The sequence below is a fragment of the Tupaia chinensis genome, unplaced genomic scaffold (assembly GCF_000334495.1).
Source record: "Tupaia chinensis unplaced genomic scaffold, TupChi_1.0 Scaffold000175_1, whole genome shotgun sequence".
Lineage (NCBI taxonomy): Eukaryota > Metazoa > Chordata > Mammalia > Scandentia > Tupaiidae > Tupaia > Tupaia belangeri.
The window spans coordinates 209898-229184 of NW_006159650.1; the positions used below are offsets into that span (position 1 = coordinate 209898).

General features: G+C 46.0%; 1 protein-coding gene across 1 annotated transcript in view; it reads left to right on the forward strand.

Annotated features, from left to right (window-relative positions):
• DOP1B (DOP1 leucine zipper like protein B) overlaps window positions 1–19287 on the forward strand; it is a 156093-nt gene that overhangs the window by 86474 nt on the left and 50332 nt on the right. The window contains 9 exon segments of the mRNA XM_027770948.1: window positions 701–853; window positions 1894–1994; window positions 3084–3274; window positions 8392–10021; window positions 10749–10860; window positions 11658–11698; window positions 11700–11835; window positions 14001–14123; window positions 17455–17589. Coding sequence (XP_027626749.1) covers window positions 701–853; window positions 1894–1994; window positions 3084–3274; window positions 8392–10021; window positions 10749–10860; window positions 11658–11698; window positions 11700–11835; window positions 14001–14123; window positions 17455–17589 — 2622 coding nt within the window.

Genomic DNA, 19287 nt, shown 5'->3' on the forward strand with positions numbered 1-19287 from the left:
CTGCACTTATTCCATGAGATGTGGTAGGGGCTGTCACCATTTGCAGACCCCACGTATTCAAAGAGCAAAGATCGGGACTGGGGAGATGCAGAAACCCAATTTAGGGTGTGGTTTGTGTCCTAAAAGTGAGCAGGTATGTGTGATAGCATTGTGCACAGGAAAGGGAGTAGACAGATTTGGGGAATTAAAGCTGATAAGCACTCTGCCAATACCACGTGGTTACCGAGTCAAGCAGACTTTAGATGCTGAAGTGGTGTGGTATGTATGTCCAGGCTGGATGACCTTGGCCACCTCTGCACATTCACCCAACTTCCTAGAGAGTACATCTCTAGACTGCCCTGTGCCTGTACAGGGTGAGGCTTGCTGCTTGTTTGTTGAAAGAATGCTTCTGTCACCAGTCTAGTTTGCAGTTGATTCCCTTTCTAAAAGTAGTATTAAGGTCTGGGCAGGAGCTATGGTATTCTTAGCTAGTCAAAAACCTCCAAGTTCAACCTGCAACATTGCCTGCTGCCCAGAAGACTCCTGGTGGATTTTTTTGCATTGTTTCATTTGTTAGTATGTGTCTCTGGGAATGAAGGATTCTCTCATGGTAAATGTAGATAAAAGCCAGAATGTTGGGGCTGGGATGGGATCGATGTAAAGAAGTGAGCAGATACTGTCTGCGTTGACATATTCTTCTCTTGTCATTTCCTTGTCCCAGAGGGTGGCTCGTGTGCTTTGGAATCAGCTGAACAAGGAGACCCGGGAACACCATATCACCTGCGTGGAATTATTCTACCGGCTACACTGCCTGGCTCCCACAGCCAATATCTGTGAGGACATCATCTGCCATGCCCTCCTGGACCCTGACAAGGCGAGTCTTTTCTGCTGGCATCTTAGTTCGTTCCAGCATTGTTGACAGAAATACTTGAGGCTGGGTGGCTTTATAAAGAAAATAGAGGTATATTTTCAAAACTCAAAATTTTAGTGACTGGAAAGTCCAAATGCCTCACAAAATGGCAGAAGGCAGACATACCAGCAGAGCAGAATACGATCTGTGTCCGTATGGCCTCCACCTGCCTCGTTTCCTCTTACATATGCCAGAATTCAGTCAGGGGTCCCTGCCTTGATCACAACCAAAGGACCCTCCTTTGGACACCATGGAGGGATTAAGTGTTCAATGAATACTTCTACAATACAGTCAAGTCCCAACACGTGAGCTTTTGGGGGACAAATCATTGTCCAAACCATACAACCAGCAACTCCATTCCACAACACCTCATCACTTTCTGTGCAAACTTATAGACATCCAGCTGAAGTCTTTGGGGTTCAGTGGACATCCTGATTAATGAGCAGAGGTTTTCAGCCTGTCAGTATTGGACAACCTCTGGAAGCTCCAGCCATCCCCGTTAGAGTCCTAAAACTGGTTTGTGTCAATATTATGGCTCCCTGGGGAAATGCACCTAAACTCCCTGCATGTGATTTGGGAGCTTCTGGAGAGTTTGACAAAGCAGGCAGTTGTAGAGAACTGATTGGGAATATAATGTCCCTTACCCTCCTTTGCAGCCAGGTATGTGTCCTTATCCTTTAGGGCACTTAGAGCCACACCCCCAGGGGACTGAGGCCCTGCTCCTCTGTGTCTTAGACCACAGGCCTCAGATGTGACCCTGAACACCAGGTGATGCTGAGTCTGAACGTGCACATCACTAAACGGTGCATCTTCTTAAATTGCCTGGAATCCAGCGAGGACGCACGTGTGCCATTACCTTCCGGCCAGGAGGAACGTCAGCACAAGTGACAGTGCTGCATCCCGGCTGTGACACTCTCCCCTTAGTGAAGTGGGGTCTGTTAATACTGGGAACAGCATTTGGTTATGAAACCAGGTTCTTTACTTCTGCTTATTTCCTAATCAAGGGGACAAGGCTGGAAGCTCTGTTTCGGTTTTCTGTGATCTGGCACCTGACACGAGAGATCCAAGGCAGCCGAGTCACCTCTCACAACCGCTCCTTCGACAGGTGAGGCGGTCTTCATTCTCACTCACCCATACATAGCACAACACCGCAGAGGTTCCTGGCCAATCAGTGTGTCGGACTGGGGGCCGGCATGTGTGACGTTGAAGATGCGACACTTGCGTGTGACCTCTACAGGGTTCCCATGATCCCTTACATAAATTTAGGCCAGAAACAGGTGAATACCTGAATTTAATTTGGCTGGAGTGTAAGGAAGCCCAGCATGCCTCAGAATCTTCTGTAGGGCTTTTACAATGATCCCCTTCTCCCAGGGAACTTTGTAGAGAGGTGCAAATGGTGGTCGAGACCTAGCTGACATGTATATATTTGTCACGTCATTACTACTTACATTATTAAGATGTGAAGGTAGGAGGGCCAGCAGGTGGTGTAGGGATTAAGACTGGACTCCTGTGTAGCCAATCGAGTCCCAGACCTGGCAACTTGAAACTCATGCTGGGCGCATGTGCATGCATGCCCAAAATCCCAAAAGGAGAATGGAGGAGAAGGAATTGCAGTGTGGCCACCCCCCCCGGGGGGGGGAGTGATGTCCCATTTTCCCTCTATCTCTCTCTGGTAAGCACATGCGTCCTATGGCAAAAAAAAAAAAAAAAAAAAAAAAAAAAAAAAAAAAAAAAAAAAAAAAAAACCTATAATTAACATTCTTTGTTCCCTTCGAAAGCCCACGCGTCCCAAGGAAAAAAAAAAAAAAAAAAAAAAAAAAAAGAAAAGTGAATGTTATTGCAGGTTTGTTCTTCTCCACATCGTTTTTTCCAAGCGCCCTCCCATATCCCTTAGCACCAGGTGCGAGGGCCAGGCACAAGGCATTAGGTGCCAGGCAGTTCTGATGTTTGTGGCACAGCCCTGTGACTGGACAATCAACTGGAGGTAAGACCGTGACATCAGGATTTTACAATCTCCCCATTACCCCAGCCAGTGATTCTAACATGAAAGCGAGGTTGACACCCCCTGTCCTTACCTGCTGCAGTTTGTAAACCCAGCATGGTCACGTGCTCTAGGGTATCCGTGTTGTTTGACACCCTGTGCCCTGTGCCCAGAGCAGCCGAGCACAGACTCAGTGGCCTGGTTCCCCTGCAGGTCCTTGTTCGTCGTGCTGGACAGTTTGGCCTGCACAGATGGCGCCATCAGCGCAGCAGCCCAGGGCTGGTGCGTGCGTGCCCTCTCCCTTGGGGATGTGGCGCGCATCCTCGAGCCTGTGCTCCTGCTCCTCCTGCAGCCCAAGACCCAGAGGACCTCCATTCACTGCCTCAAACAGGAGAACTCAGCGGGTGAGTACCTGCACAGGGTCCCCAGCACGGGAGGGAGGAGCAGGTAGACTGGACCCCAGCTGCCGTCGTGATAGGGCACTTGGATTCACTGGGTGGTTTTGCCAAATTCATGTGGTATGGAAGTGCTTCCTAAGCTTAGGAACTTTGAAAATATAAGGTTCTAGTGAACTAGTGTTAGGACTGCTAGAGAGTACTTGCTGTTTTCACTGAAAAACCAGATGATTCTGTTATTAAATAAATTGGGGGGACCAGCAGGTGGCATGATGGTTAAGGCGCTGAACACTCCCACATGGCCAACCACGGTTCAAGTCCTGGACCTGGTGGCTTGCTTTCTCACTTTCCTTCTTTCTGTCTCTCTCTGAGCAAATTAAAATGAATGAATGAATGAATAAAAATTAAATAAAAAATAAAAATAAAAATTGGGGGGGCCAGCCCATGGCCTGGCAGTTAACGCAGTTAGCTCTCACATGGTCAACTTTGTGGTTCAAGTTTGGCCTGGTTGCTTGGAAAACATACTGGATGTGTGTATGTGTGTGTGTACATGGGCACACCCAAAATCCAGGCAGGAGGGAGAAATGGAGGACAAAGGATTGCAGCACGACCATTCCCCATGGAGGCAGTGCTTTCTCCCTCTCTCCCTTTCTCCCTCTCTCTCTGTGTCTGTCTGGTGAGTGCAGGTACCCCCTGGCAAATTTTAAAAAATGAAAAATTTGAAATAAACATCATCAGATAAAATCACCATGCAGTCTAACTGAAATTTACTCTTGTCTAACCTTGCTACCTTTTGACCAACTTCTTTCCTTCCCTTATTCCCACCCTCTAGTTGGTTGGTTGGTTGGTTGGTTGGTTAGTTCCTTCCTTCCTTCCTTCCTTCCTTCATTTTTTTCTTCTTTTAGTATGGGGTTTGTGCGCTCGCCAGAGAGAGGGAGAAAGGGAGAAAGAAATCATCCTCCGGGGGCAATGGCCACACTGCAGTCACCTCTCCTCCCCTTTCATTTTGGGGTTTGGGTGTACACACATGCACCCGGCATGATTCTCAAGCCACCAGGACCAGAACTCAAACTGCAAAGCTGGCCGTGTGGGATCTAGTACCTTAATCCTCACACCACCTGCTGGCCCGTCAGCATTCTACTTTACTACAAAAGTAGGTTTTAGGGCAACAGGAGACATACTGGCTAAGGTGCTAAATCCTATGTGGCCAAGTAAATGGTTTGAGTTCTAGACCCAGCGGCTTGGAAAACACAGCGGGTGTGTGTGTGTGTGTGTGTGTGTGTGTGTGTGTGAGTGTGTCTAAAATCCCATGAAGAGAATGAGGGAGAAGGGACTGCGGCATGGCCATCCCCTATGGGGGGGGGTGCTTTCTCTCCTGCTTTCTCTTCCTCTTCCTCTTTCTCTTCCTCTTTTTCTGTCTCTCTCTAGAGAGTATACATGCAAAAACGTAAAAACTCTTTATATGTTCTCACCACAAAACAATGCTAAGTGAGGTGAGGGCTACATTGATTAGTTTGACTTAATCAAGCCGCAGTGTATACATATATGAAAGCATGGCCAGCCCTGTGGGCTAGTGGTTAAGTGAGTCAGATCCCACATGGCTAAGCTCATAGTTTGAATCCTGGCCCTGGTGGCTTGGAAACCAGACTGTATGGGTGTGTGTCTGTGCCCCTAATACCAACAGGGTGAAGAAATGGAAGAATAGGGATTATAGTGTGACCATTTTTTCTAGGGGGGGTGCTTTCTCCCTCTCTGACTCTCTCTGGCAAGGACATACACTTTCTGGCAAGTGATTGGGTTGACGGAAAAGTCACGATGTTTTTATTTTTCTCTTTTTTCTATGTAAAAATGTGCCGTGACTTTTCTAACAACCCAATAAAAACAAAAGCAAAAATTATATTGTTGGATCAGCAGGTGGCGCGGTGGTTAGGATGCTGGATCCCACATAGCTGACTCTATGGCATTTCACTTCTAAATCCGGAGGCTTGAGAAATACCCAGGTGCTGTGCTTGCAAGCTCAAAATCCTGAGAGGAAAAGGGATCACAGCCTGGCCATATCCTCTGGGGATTAACTTCTCACTTTCCCTCTTTCTCTGGCAAGTGCACACACCCTTTAGAAAAAAAAAAAATCATGTCGTAACCCATAAATATGTATGATTATTATTGGTCAATTTAAAAAATTGTTTAAATTCTAGTAACTCATATTTCAATAAAAACAGGTGATTTTGGGCTAGCAGGTGTTGTGGTGGTAACATGGTTGGATCCCACGTGACTGAGTGCACAGCTTGAGTCTGGACAGGGCAGCTTGAAATATAATTACAGTAGGTGCGTGTACATGTGTGAGCACACATGCCCAAAGTCCTGAGAGGAGAATGGAGATGAAGGGATTGCAGCATGGCACTTCCCTGGCAGGAGTGCTTTCTTTTTTTGGAGAGGTTTTTGCTGTAGGGCATGTACACTCACCAGAAAGACAGAGACAGACAAAGAGGCAGAAAGCGAGAAATCATCCCCTAGGGGGGTGGACATGCTGTAATCCCTTCTCCTCAAGTAGACATGAGGGCTAGTCCTGTAGCCTAGTGGCTTTCACTTCCCTTAAAGGAGACTTGGGGACCGGCTCCTGTAGCTCAGTGGTTAAAGGAAATGGATCCTACATGACCAACAATGGTTGGAATCCTGGCCCCTGTGGCTTGAGAAACAAACCAAGCACTTGTGCAGGCACATCTAGAGTCCTACTGAGGGGATGAAGAAATGGAGGATATGGGATTATGGCATGCCCACGCCCATCTGGGGGTGCTTTCTCCCCACTCTCTGTGTCACTGGCCAGTGCTCATACCCTCTGGCAATAAAAAAAAAAAGGAGATTGGATATTTAAAAGCATTGTGTATTTTCTAATTACAGAAGTACTTATATGCTTTTTTTTTTATTTTTAAACTGGATGACCATGGGACCAATAGGTGGCATGTTGGTTAAAGGTGCTGGACTCCCACATGGCCGACCGTGGTTAGAGTCCCGGACCTGGCGGCTTACTTTCTCACTTTCCCCTCTCTTTCACTCTGTCTTTCTCTGATCAAATTAAAATAAATAAATAAAGTTAAATAAAATAATTATTTAAAAAAAGAAAAAAGCTAGATGACTAGTCATGTGGTGTAGAGGTTAAGGTGGCTGGATCCCACATGGCCAACTGCATGATTTGAGTCTTGGACCCAGCAGCTTGAAAAACAGGCTGTGTGCATGCACATGCATACCCAAATCCCAGGAAGAGAATGGAGGTGAAGGGATTGCGGTGTGGCTATCCCCCTAGGGGCGATTTCTCACATTCCCTTTCTCTGTCTCTATTGAACACATGTGCCCTATAGCAAACTTAAAAAGAAAAAAAAAAAAAAAAGAATATTAAGGAAGTACAAACCTAAGTAGAAATTTCATGTAATGCCAGTTGGTAGAGCTAAAAGATTGGCAGAAAATCTTCCAGACTTTTCCATAGCTGTGTGTTAGAGATACTGTCCCCAGATTGAGCTTATTCTATATATACAGTTCTGTACCTTGATTTTTTTTAACTTAATAGAGCCTGCACTTTGGTCCCTATCAGTATGTATAAGTTTATCATTAAAAAATCTAAATAGGCTTGCCCCATGGCTTATTGGTTAAGGAAAATGGATCTCAGATGGCTAGCTGCAGTTCAAGTCCTAGCCCCAGAGGCTTAAAAAGCTTTCTAGAAATGCATGTATGCCCAATAATCCTGAAAGGCTGGAGGATGGAGAAAAAGGGATTGCAACGTGACCATGCTCCATTAGAGGAGGGGGTCCTCCCCTTCTCTGTTTCTCTGTGAAGCACACGTTCCCTCTGGCAATTTAAAGAAAAACGGTGGTTGGGACCAACAGTTGGCATAATGGTTATGTCACTGGACTCCCATGTAGCTGACCACAGATTGAGTCCCAGACCCCGTGGCTTAAACTCACGCCAAGATCCCGAGAGGAAAATGGAGGAGAAGGGTTGCAGTGTAGCCATCCCCCTGGGGGGTGATTTCTCGTTTTCTGTCTCTCTTTCTCTCTCTGTCTTACGAGTGCATGCGCCCTATAGCAAAAACCTCTTTAAAAAAAAAAAGAAAGAAAGAAAAAGAAAGACAGTGGTCCATTGCATATTTGCTTTGAATTGTTCACTCAGCCCCTCTGTGGAGCTTCTCTTTGCCTTCCAGTCTGTCTTTACAAGACTTGACATTTCAGTGAATAACTTTATAGCTTTGAAACCTTTCTCCTGTTGTGGACAGATTTATTTATTTTTCTCAAGTGTAGGATACATCTAGTAAAAGAAAACTCCTGGAACAAAATCATACATATTTTTAAATCACCATCCCAAGAAAGTTGTGATGCTTAAATTTTCCATGGCAGTTTAACTTCCAGTCTCTTCACATTCTCAGAAACCTATTTACTGGGCCAGCTGGCTGATAGCATGTTGGTTAAGGCAGGAGGAACTGACATGGATGACAGCACTGTTCGAGGCTTAGACCCGTGACTTCAAAAACATGCTAGATGCATGTGTGCTCATGCCCAAAATCCCAAGAGGAGATTGGAGGAGAAGGGATTGCAGTGTGGCCATCCCCTTCCCCGGTGGTGGCTTTCTGTTTCTCTAATGAGCACATGTGCCCTGTAGCAAAACAGAAGCCAAAAACCTGTTTACCGTTCTCTGCCTGCCTTTTGTCCGCAGCGTAGTCTAACTTGGGTGACGTAGTTGTATGTGGGAATTCTATCAATATCGATCTTCCTGGGATCAGCAGTTAGTGTAATGGCTATGTCGCTGGACTCCCACGTAATCGACCGTGGTTTGCGTCCCGGACCCAGTGGCTTAAACTGACGCCGGGCGCGAGTGCGTGCGTGCCCAAGATCCCGAGAGGAGAATGGAGGAGAAGGGATTGCAGTGTGACCATCCCCCCTAGGGGGTGATTTCTCGCTTTCTGTCTCTCTCTGTCTGTCTGGCGAGCACACGCACCCTATAGCAAAAACCTCTCCAAAAAAAAAAATATATATATATATATATCGATCTTCCTGTCTGACTGTGAGGCAGAGGTCTCCCTGGAGCGCATTTCCCATAGCTATCCCTTGTGTTCTAAAGTTGTCATTTGTAATTTTCAGAGGACTTGCATCGTTGGTTTAACAGGAAGAAAAGCTCCTTCAAAGAGGCATGTGGAGTACCCGAGCTACAGGAAGATGGCTTCGAGGACCATCTGCCTCTGAGCCAGTTCACAACAGTCGACCGTGAAGCCATCTGGGCCGAGGTGGAGAAGGAACCAGAGAAGTGCCCCCCAAGAAGTGCATTAAGTGAGGAGGACCTACCCTACTATGTGGACCTTCCCGATAGGATGGCCCGGGACACTGTGGACAGCAGTGAGCACACCGAGTCCGCAGACACGAGCTTCGGCCACACGGATAGCGAGAACACATCCTCCTTCTCCACCCCATCCCACGGCCCGCAGGAGCTGAGCAACATGGACAACTGCTGTGCGCCCATCCCCATGGGAGGCAGGCTGCACCCCAAGCGCTCAGCCTTTCTGACGACCTTCCAGTCTGAAAACTTCAAGCCCACTGCCAAGTTAGGCTTGGTGCGGGTGGACTCAGACAGGACCCAGGCTTCAGAGTCATTGTCCAGTGATGAGGAGGCTGACCTGGAGCTACAGGCCCTCACTACATCCAGACTGCTAAAGCAGCAGAAGGAGAGGCAGGAAGCTCTAGAGGCATTGTTCAAGCACATTCTGCTTTATCTGCAGCCCTATGACTCCCGCCGTGTCCTCTACGCCTTCTCCGTCCTAGAGGCTGTCCTCAAAACCAACCCAAAGGAGTTCATAGAGGCAGTGTCCAGGACCAGCATGGACACCAGCTCCACCGCACACCTCAATCTCATCTCCAATCTTCTTGCTCGCCACCAGGAAGCCCTCATTGGCCAGAGTTTCTATGGGAAGCTCCAGACCCAGTCCCCCAATGTGTGCCCCCACTCTCTGCTCATCGAGCTCCTTACCTACCTCTGCCTGAGCTTCCTGCGCTCCTACTACCCGTGCTACCTGAAGGTCTCCCACCGAGACATCCTTGGCAACCGGGACGTGCAGGTCAAAAGTGTCGAGGTGTTAATCAGAATCATGACACAGTTGGTCTCAGTAGCCAAGGCTTCCGAAGGGAAGAATGTGGAGTTCATTCACAGCTTACTGCAGAGGTGCAAGGTGCAGGAATTTGTTCTGCTCTCACTGTCGGCATCCATGTACACGAGTCAGAAGCGCTACGGGCTGGCTACTGCTGACCACAGCAGGGCCCTGCTGGAGGACAGCCTCTTTGAGGAAAGCCTTATCAACTTGGGTCAAGATCAGATCTGGAGTGAGCACCCACTGCAGATCGAGTTGCTCAAGCTCCTGCAGGTGCTGATTGTCCTGGAGCACCACTTGGGACAAGTCCAAGAGGAGGCCGAGAACCAGCCAGACCTGTCCCGGGAGTGGCAGCGGGCCCTCAACTTCCAGCAGGCCATCAGCGCCGTGCAGTATGTGCAGCCCCACCCCCTCACCTCTCAGGGGCTGCTGGTCTCTGCGGTGGTGAGAGGGCTGCAGCCCGCCTATGGCTATGGCATGCACCCAGCCTGGGTGAGCCTGGTCACACATTCCTTGCCATATTTCGGGAAGTCCTTGGGCTGGACAGTGACACCCTTCGTTGTCCAGATTTGCAAAAATTTGGATGAGCTGGTCAAACAGTACGAAAGTGAGTCTGTGAAACTCTCAGTCAGGTATGTTAAGCCCTTGGAGCATCATTATTGCTTTAATGACGGTTTTTGTGGTGAGCAGCTGTTTCACCATGGATGCCAGCTGGAGAAGTTCAACCTAATCAGAAACCTGTTTGCCATTGCCAAGAGGGCAGTCAAGCTTGAAATGTTCAGATCCTTTATTTTAAATTTCACACAGCTACCCTGGCCAGTTTCATGCTGCAGGGCAAGTGAGTTACCATTCACTGTTTTTGCACAACAAAAATATAAATATGACTTCCCTTCACAGAAATTCTAAAACATTTTAGATCATTTTCCAAAGTGACTTTATGAACATAAAGTAGCACAAAGGATGCCTGTCATTATTACTGACATTTCTTTTTATTTTTTTCATCTACTATAGGACATGGTGCGCTCGCTAGAGAGAGAAAGTGAGAAAGCACCTCCCAGAGGGGATGGACACTCTGCAATCCTTTCTACTCCATTCTCCCCTCATGATTTCGAGCACACGCACACCCACCGTGTGTTTCAACCACCGAGTTTGGGACTTGAACTGTGCAGTTGGCTCTGGCATCCAGCCACCTTAAACACCATGCCACTGGCTGACCTAATGGTATTCCATTACGAGAGCCCCAGTTTACTTAAGATAGTGACATCTCTCTGGTTTCCATGTTTATATATAGGATTAAAGATCTTTATGAGCCTCATTCTTAAAAATTCTCAAAACCAGTTTCTCGTTTCTTCACCAAAGCACCACCTCCAAGCGGGAAAACATTTCTCCGGATTATCCACTCACTCTTTTGGAAGGTCTCACAACCATTAGTCATTTTTGTCTTTTGGAACAACCCCACCAAAACAAAAAGGTGTGTATTTTTTTCTTGAGTTTGAGGCAATTTTTGTATTGTTTTGCCTTGGGTTGTGACTGTTTAAAATAAGTTACATATGTATATAGTGTGTGTAAGTAATGTGTGCAAGAATGATACAAATATGTATGCAAGTTGATGCATTATGTGGAATGCAAACCTATGTGCGTATGTGATGCAAATATGTATGCAAATCTGTGCGTGTATATGTGCTGTAAGTGTGAGTGCAGGTGTATGTGTGTGTTATATAATGTATGTAGTACGTAAATGATTCAGGTATATATGCAAATGTGTGTGATACAAGTGTGTATAAATGTATGTATGTGTATATATGTATGGGAATGTATTTGTGCAAGCAACACAAATTATGTAAGTGATGCAAATTGATTTTATTCTTATTGGCCCTTTTCCATTGTCCCATCAGTAACCATATGGGATAAATATAAAGCCATGTGTTTTATTTTAGGGTTATGTTCATTTTTTGTCCACGTGTTTTTTCACTTGTCATGGAGTTGGTAAAGTCTGAGTTGGGAGACACTGAGGCTCTTAGTTGCTCTCTCCTGTCTGAGATTCAGTCTTAGACTACATCTAATACTTTGGTGGCATGACAGGAAAAGTTAATACTTTGGAGCCTGGGACTCAACTACGTTCTCTCTTTGAAAGAAAAGCACAGGGAAATATCTTGTTTGCAGACACCATGTGTGTGTCTTGCTGAGAGGAGAGTCCAACCGCTCAGGCTAAGCAGGGGAACTGCCCCACTGACGCAGCCAGCCTCACTTGCTCGTTTTCACTTTTAGACCACTGCCATAAGTGATCCAACCAACTTGCGAAATGACAGGAGAAGAACTGCCTCGAATCGTTAATACCATGGCCCTTCTCTGGAATGTTCTCAGGAAAGAAGAGACTCAAAAGAGACCCGTCGATCTCCTTGGAGCCACAAAGGGATCGTCTTCTGTTTACTTTAAAACCACCAAAGTGAGAGGCCTTTCTCTGTGGTTTTGTTATTTGCCTTACATTGTCCCATCAAAAATGAACATGTATAGGAATGTGTACCTAAATAGACAAATGTGCTCCATGAGACCCACCCCAGGAGTCAGAAGTACAAATCTCCAAGTCAGTTTCCGGGACCAGCAGATGGCATAATGGTTACGTTGCTGGACTCCCACATGGCTGACCACAGTTCAAGTCTTGGACCTGGCCGCTTGAAACTCAAGCTCTGTGTGTGTGTGTGTGTGCATGTGTGTATACGTGTGTACCCAAGATCCTGGGAGGAGACTGGAGGAGAAAGGATTGTGGTGTGGCCACTACCACCCCCCACCCCGGGGGTGTGATTTCTCGCAAGCACAAACACCCTACAGCAAATATCCCTAAAAAAAAGAAAAGAAAAGAAAAGTTACCTATACATGGAATAGAGGAGTATGAGTGGTTTCAGACTATTTTCTTACTTCCCCCCCTGTGCCTTATTATTACTTAAAAATAAAATCTCTGACGGTCAGAGGTGGGGTTCCTAAATTAGAGTCCTCACCTGACTCTAGAGCATCTCTGTTGAGACCACACGGACAGAACACATGTCTGTTCTGTGTTTAGTGGTGCTGTTGACACGTGGGCACATCAGCACGGAATGTTAGGGTGCTGTTAAGGTTTTTATTGGACCAGAAGCGCATGACCCAGGACGTTTATTGTTTGTTCTCCCTTGGTTTTCAGGCTGTCTCGGAAAGCTCTAGGCTTGGGGTGCTCCCTGTGCTCCCTGTTAGTGTGTGGGTATCTGAGGTCAGTTGAGTGCCCAGGGACCAGGCATGGTCTCGGGGCTCACACACAGTGCCTGGTAGCCCTGGCCCTCTGCATTCAGGATTACAGTGTCTAGGTGGCCTCCTGGATGTTTTTTTTTTTTAGGTCCAAAGGTGCTGAGGAAAGGAATCCTGCTGTATTTCAAACTGGTGTAGGAACTTGTTCTAAAACAAGGGTTCTGAAAACCATTCTGTACTCAGTCTCTCTGAGCCTCAGTTTCTTCATCTGTAAAATGAAGCTGTTGCTAGTCTCCTACTTTATAGTCTGATAGAAAGATTAGTTACAATAGCGGCTAGTGCTTATTGAGCACTCACTGCTAACCCTCCTGAAGATGAGGACCATGGAGCAGGACCAGGAGATTCCCTGAAGCAAAAACCCCGGTGGTAGTGGAGGGTTCAGCTTCCTGCCAGGCTGAGGATAACATATCTGTGAGTGACAAGGGCACGCTGGGTGCTCAGCCATCTGTTTATTCAGCAGCCATGTATGTGCTGCTATGCTCCAGGCCGTTCATATGCCAGTGTATGGGGCAGCTGGGGTCCTGTCCCCCAAGGCAGAGACAGCCGTTGACCTCAGTGGAACAACGAGGAGTGCTTCAAAGAGACACGAGGCACTCTGACCAAGTGTGAGAGAGAACCTGCCCTAGTCTAGGCTTGGGGCAGGGGGTGTCCCTGAGGCAGAGTGGCCGACCTGAGACCCACCCGGATTGAGAGGCTTTAACTTCAGTAGGGAGCTCGACTGGAAGAGCTATAGGGCAGAGAGTTTCAGAACTGAAAAGTGCGAGTAGCAAAAGGGACTGAGTGGTATTCCCCTGCCTTACAGGTTTATTTTAAATTGACTGAGTAATAAAATCAGTTCAGTACTTCTGGAAATTAAAAAAACAGCTTTTCTTGATGAAAAGAAAAGTCCTTTTTCTCCTGCTGGAGACAAGCTGAGGCTGTGGCATAGCCAGCACATAGCGCTGACTCAGCCGCCTGCTTGCCCCTCACTTACTCCTCTCTGCAGAGCACTGTGTGGCTTCCATGAAGACCCCACCCTGCTCCAGCTCTCCAAGGGTAGGAGTCATCATCCTTCCCCCAGACTCCTGGGCAGCTCAGCTAGCCATACTCCTCCAGCTGGCCACTCACCATGCTTTCTCGGGAGCAGCAGGCTACCCTGTCATCTCCAACCCCTTCAAGAAGAGCTCCTATTCCTTCTCTTCCCAGGGTCTACCCAGCCACGAAACCTCTCTGCCCAGTGTTGGGACACTAACCCAATGGGCTTTGCTTTCAGTAGGTGGTGGCTGAGTATATATTCCGTATGTGCCTGATGGCCTTGATACTACTAGGCAATAACTTTTCTTTCTTGTTTTCTAGACCATAAGACAAAAAATTTTGGATTTCTTAAACCCCTTGACAGCTCATCTTGGGGTTCAGTTAACAGCTGCTGTTGCAGCAGTGTGGAGCAGGAAGAAAGCTCAGCGTCACAGTAAGATGAAGGTAAAGTTAAAACGTTAAAGGACTTGGTCTCCCCCCATAATCTAGTGATTAATTATCACAGCCCCAGCAGCTTGAAAACACCAGGCACTTGTGTTGCATGCTCCAAATACCAACAAAATGGAAAAATGAAGAAGGGATTGTGGCATTCCACACCCATTGGGGAATGCTTTCGCCCTCTCCCTTTCTCTCTCTCTGTCTCTTGGAGGAGGGCACATACCCTCTGGCAATTAAAAAGGTAAAGGGCCAGTATATGGCTTGGTGGTTTGGGCACTAGATCCCACATGGCCAACTGCATGGTTCGAGTCCCAGATCTAGCAACTTGAAAAACATGCCAGGCTGCCCAAAATCCCAGCAGGAGCGTGGAGAAGAAGGAATTGCCGAATAACCACCCTCCTAGGGGGTGATTTCTCATTTTCCCTCTTTGGTGAGCACACATGCCCTATGGCAAAAATCTAAAAATGAATGAAAAAAGAAAAGCTAAAGGACTAAACTTACTCTGATCGAAGGTGACAGTGAAGGTCAACATGGAAAACTATTGAATTAGTTTCACTATTTTATTTTTTAGGTTTTTGTCACGGTGTGTGCACTCACCGGAGAGAGTCAGCGAGAGGAAAAGTAAGAAGTCACTCCTCGAGAGGAGGACCACACCTTAATCCTTTGTCCTCCATTCTCTTGTGGTTTTGGGTATGCACACACAGGCACCTGGTGTGATTTTCAAGCTGCTAGGTCTGGGTCTTAAATCATGATTGGTCATGTGGGAGGCCAGCGCTTTAGCCACTAGACCACCCTCAGTTTCTCCATTTTAAATGCTGTGTCTTAATGCACTTAGAGCTTTTTGTGGTTGGGCAGGGAGGAGTCCACCTTTTGTTAAGGTGACCTGTGTCACAAACTGTGCAAGAATTCACAGACTCAGAGAGTGACTGTATAGAAAAGATTTTCACTTGCTGAGGGAGGAAAGGGACAGATGCAGAGAGTTGCATCTGTCCAGAGGGTGGGGGTTAGGAACTCCTAAAGAAAAGGGATTTAGGACGGATAATTTAGGTGGTCTGGAAATAGGATTCCAGGTGACCTTTTACAGCTTCTGGGCTGTTCAGTTGTTGTCTCCCGGGTAAGTCAGCCACCTGCAGTAAGATCAGGTAGTCACCCTTTCTTCCATCCTTTCAGATGGAAATCTTCCTCTGAGCCCAAGAAATTTCCCACTGGAGCATACCCCTCCCCACCCCAGACCAGCCAGACCATTCTAACCCTGGACCCCCCTCCCCACCCACCACAATGCCGGGAGACCTTGCCTTCCCTCCTAAACAGCCCAGTTGGGGGACAAATGTCCAAGGGTTAATCCCTAAAAAAAAAAAAATGCCTGAGACATCTGGGGAGGTTTTTGTTGTTGTTGTTGTTGTTTTAAAGAATTGTTTTATTTAATTTTCTTCTTTCTTTTTTTTTTTTTTTAACTTGACCAGAGAGAGGGAAAGTGACAAGGCAAGCCACCAGATTTAGGACTGGAAGGGGAGGTTTGAATGTGCCCTTCCCATTAGAGTGCCTAAGACTTCTGAGAGATACTGAATATGCCCTTTCACCTCTGACTTCTGTTTTCTCAGTTTTGTATCTTTTTTTAAACGTCTTAACCATAAGATGCATATCTTTAATGTGCATCTGATATTTCTGTCTAACTTTTTTGTATCTAATGTACATACAAGAGTGTATGTAATATTTACACTTTAAAGAATTTAATCATCCATGGGGCCAGCAGGTAGCATGGTGGTTAAGGTCTTGGATCCCACATGGTGAATTCTAAAGTTTAAGTCCTGGACCTAGTAGCTTGAAAACCATGCCAGGCACATGTGCATGCATGTCCAAAACCCTGAGAGGAGAATGGAGGAGTAGGAAATGTAGTGATTTCTCACTTTCTCTCTCTGTCTCTTTCTCTCTCTCTCATACACACACACACACACACACACACACACACACACACACACACACTTCTTTATGGTAAAATTCTAAAAAAAGAAAAAAACCCACATTCATCATGAACCTACCAGCTGGCCTAAATGACTCACCACTCTAGCCACGAAGACCTCTGTGTTTCATGGTTGTAGTACCATGTTAATTGCTTTTTGAATTTATTAAAATAAACTTGTCTGGTAATAAGGAAAACTGAACTATCATACCCCTGTGACCAAAGACAACTTCAGTTCGAGGCCGAGTGGGGCTTGGTTTACCTGTTTCCACAAAACCTACACATTCCTCTTACTTTGTTCTTTCCCTGAATTGCCCAGGCCCCTGTCTTGTAGTTCCTATGGATGGGTCTGCCCCCCTCCAGGACACTCTCAACGCTTAATCAATGCGTGGTCAACCTGAGTGTCTGTTCTTGGAGGTAGAGCAAATGGCTGCCCCTAGCCACTCTCCTTCATAGCTGCAGGGCCTTTCCAACACAGACCCGGATGTTAGCTGGCTTTCTTCCAAGTCCCTGTGACCACATTATGCAAACCTTTGTCTTCAAAATGTGCTTCCCACACTGGGGCTTTCCTGTCAAGGCCAGATTTATTATTTTTTTCTTCCTGTCCTTATATTTTGGTTCTGTCTTCATGCCAGCTTGTTTACTTTAAGTCTGTTTCTAAAATGCTTTTTAAATTCAAATATGCCAACATGATTGCCAAATCATTGATTATACCTCTGATTTTTGACTCATAACATATACCGAATATTACTGTGCTTAAATGCTTAGCTTGGGGCTCTAGGTGACGGAGTGGTAAAGGCGCCCGATTCTCACATGGCCAGGCACAGTCTGAGCCCCAGACTTGGCAACTTCCTTTCTCATTACCCCCCCTCTCATTGTCTGTCTCTCTCTTCTCAAATTTTTAAAATAATAATAAATAAAATTAAATGAAGTGTTCTTTAAATAAATGCTTAACTCACTCTGCTCCCACTGATGGAGCTTCACCCAGTTCACCAGGAAATATGCATTTATTTAAAAGATTGAAACAGTACCAGCCTGTAATCTAGCAGTTAAAAGAGCCAGATTCCACATGGCCAACCATAGTTTGCGTCCAGCCTCAGTGGACTGGAAAACACCCTAGGCACGTGTGTGTATATGCCCAGAATCCCGACAGGATGGAGAAATGGAGGAGATGGATCATGGCTGGGCCATGCCGTGGGGAGTGCTTTCTCCCTCTCCCTCTTTATGCTCCATGCACATGCCCTCTAGTAATTTCTTTTTTAAAAATAAAAGATTAAAATATATTTTTTCCAGAGACAACTACTATAGAATACTTTTTGTTCATTATCTACAATTTCCTTTCTTTCAGCTTTCTAGGAATTTTTTTTTTCTTGACAGATTGTCCCGGTGGCAAGTGCATCGCAGCTTACCCTGGTGGACCTGATCTGTGCACTCAGCACTCTGCAGACTGACACAGTGCTGCACCTGGCCAAGGAGGTGGTGAAGAGGCCACAGCAAATCAAGGGGGATGAGGTGAGATGCCCCGGGAGGCCTCCAGTCTGTCTTAGTGAAACTGCAGACACATGAGTGGCCTTCCTTTAACTCTGCTTTCTCAGAAATTGTGTTTGAGAAGGAACTAGCAATAGATAGGTAGCAAAAATAAGTAGGAATTCAGGGTTGTAAAATAGTTATTGCTACCATGCTTTGAGGAAGACCCCCCCTTTTTTTTTAAGGTATGGGAACTGCTTGGGGTTGGAAATGTCTCTCAGTCTGAAAGCTGAGTACTTATCACTTGTGCCAAATGCTATGAAATATTTAGAAGGAGAAAGCTGCATTGTCTCAAGGAGTGGGTAGCCTAAAAGGTGTCAAGGTAAACAAAGCTGGGCTCCTGGTGCGAAATAGTAAACACACATGGGATTCAGTAACTGCTACAACGGGAAGGGCTGAGCTCAGTTCCAGTTCGTGCAGAGATGACTAAAGGGAGAATCAGAGAACAGGGAGAGGGAGTGAGCAAGGCCGCAAATGGAATCGGGAGGTGGAAAATTACAGCAGAGCAGTTAGAGCGGTCGATGGTCACCATGATTGGGCCATTTGGGTTTGCTAACTGGTGCTTATCAAAGGTAGGCTTGCCCTCTCCCAAAGACAGGAGACAGAGCGCCCATCTTGTAAGATAACATTTTCAAGGGAGGACTCTCAGATCCTTGAGAAGACATCATTGGGTGATAGGAGACACATGTACATCTCAACAGGGAGTATTTGTAATCATCCGTTTTTTTTGTTGTTGTTGTTTTTGTTGTTTTTTTTTTGGTTGTTTTTTAATAAATAAATGCTCTAAGAAAGGGAGATAAGGGGCCTAAAGTCAGGTGTTGGCAGGATCAAACATGAATTCTTTTGGCCACTTTGAGTTTTCTCATGCATTTCAAGGCAGCTGGGTCTTCATCTTGGGGCAGGGCCTTGTCCTGCTAGACCCATGCTAGTGTTTGCTTAAGTCTCTTAGTGTGAGGGTGGATAAAATAATTTGTGTTGAAAGTCCTTATAGGCCAGAGTTCAGGTCTCATTGAGAAGAAGGCTTAGAGATACCTGACTCGAGTATGGTCAACAGAGACAGTGGGGCAAGTTAAAAATTTGCATAATTTAGAAAACACAAATAGAACATGAATGTCCAGGGACATAGCTCATCTTAGACATTTTTTAAAAGAATTTTTATTTTATTTGTTATTATCATTATTATTACTTTTTAATTTGACTAGAGAGAGACACAGAGAAAGGGAAAGTGAGAAAGCAAGTCACCAGGTCCAGGACTCAAACTGCTGTTGGCCACATGGGAGTCCAGAGCCTTAGCCACCATGTCACTTGCCAGCCTCTCATCTTAGACATTCTGAGAAAGGAGAGATATTATCTGGCTGTAGTGAATAGAAGACTTTAGAGCGATGCCATTGAACCACAAAAATGCCTCATATTTTTTCTGCTCAGTTTCTGCATAGCAGTCAAGTGGTCTGTGTTCGGATAAAGATTTTTTCAGTTATATTCAGTGTATTTGAAACAGGACAGACTGTGGTTTAATACTTTTTATGCCTTTAGAAATATTAGTTTTTAACAAAGCAGACCTTATTATTGAAAGTATAGGAGCTATTTCACTCTTGATTGATTAATTTGATAGGTGGGACCAGCAGATGGCATAATGGTTGCATCACTGGACTCCCACATAGTTGATCGCAGTTCAAGTCCTGG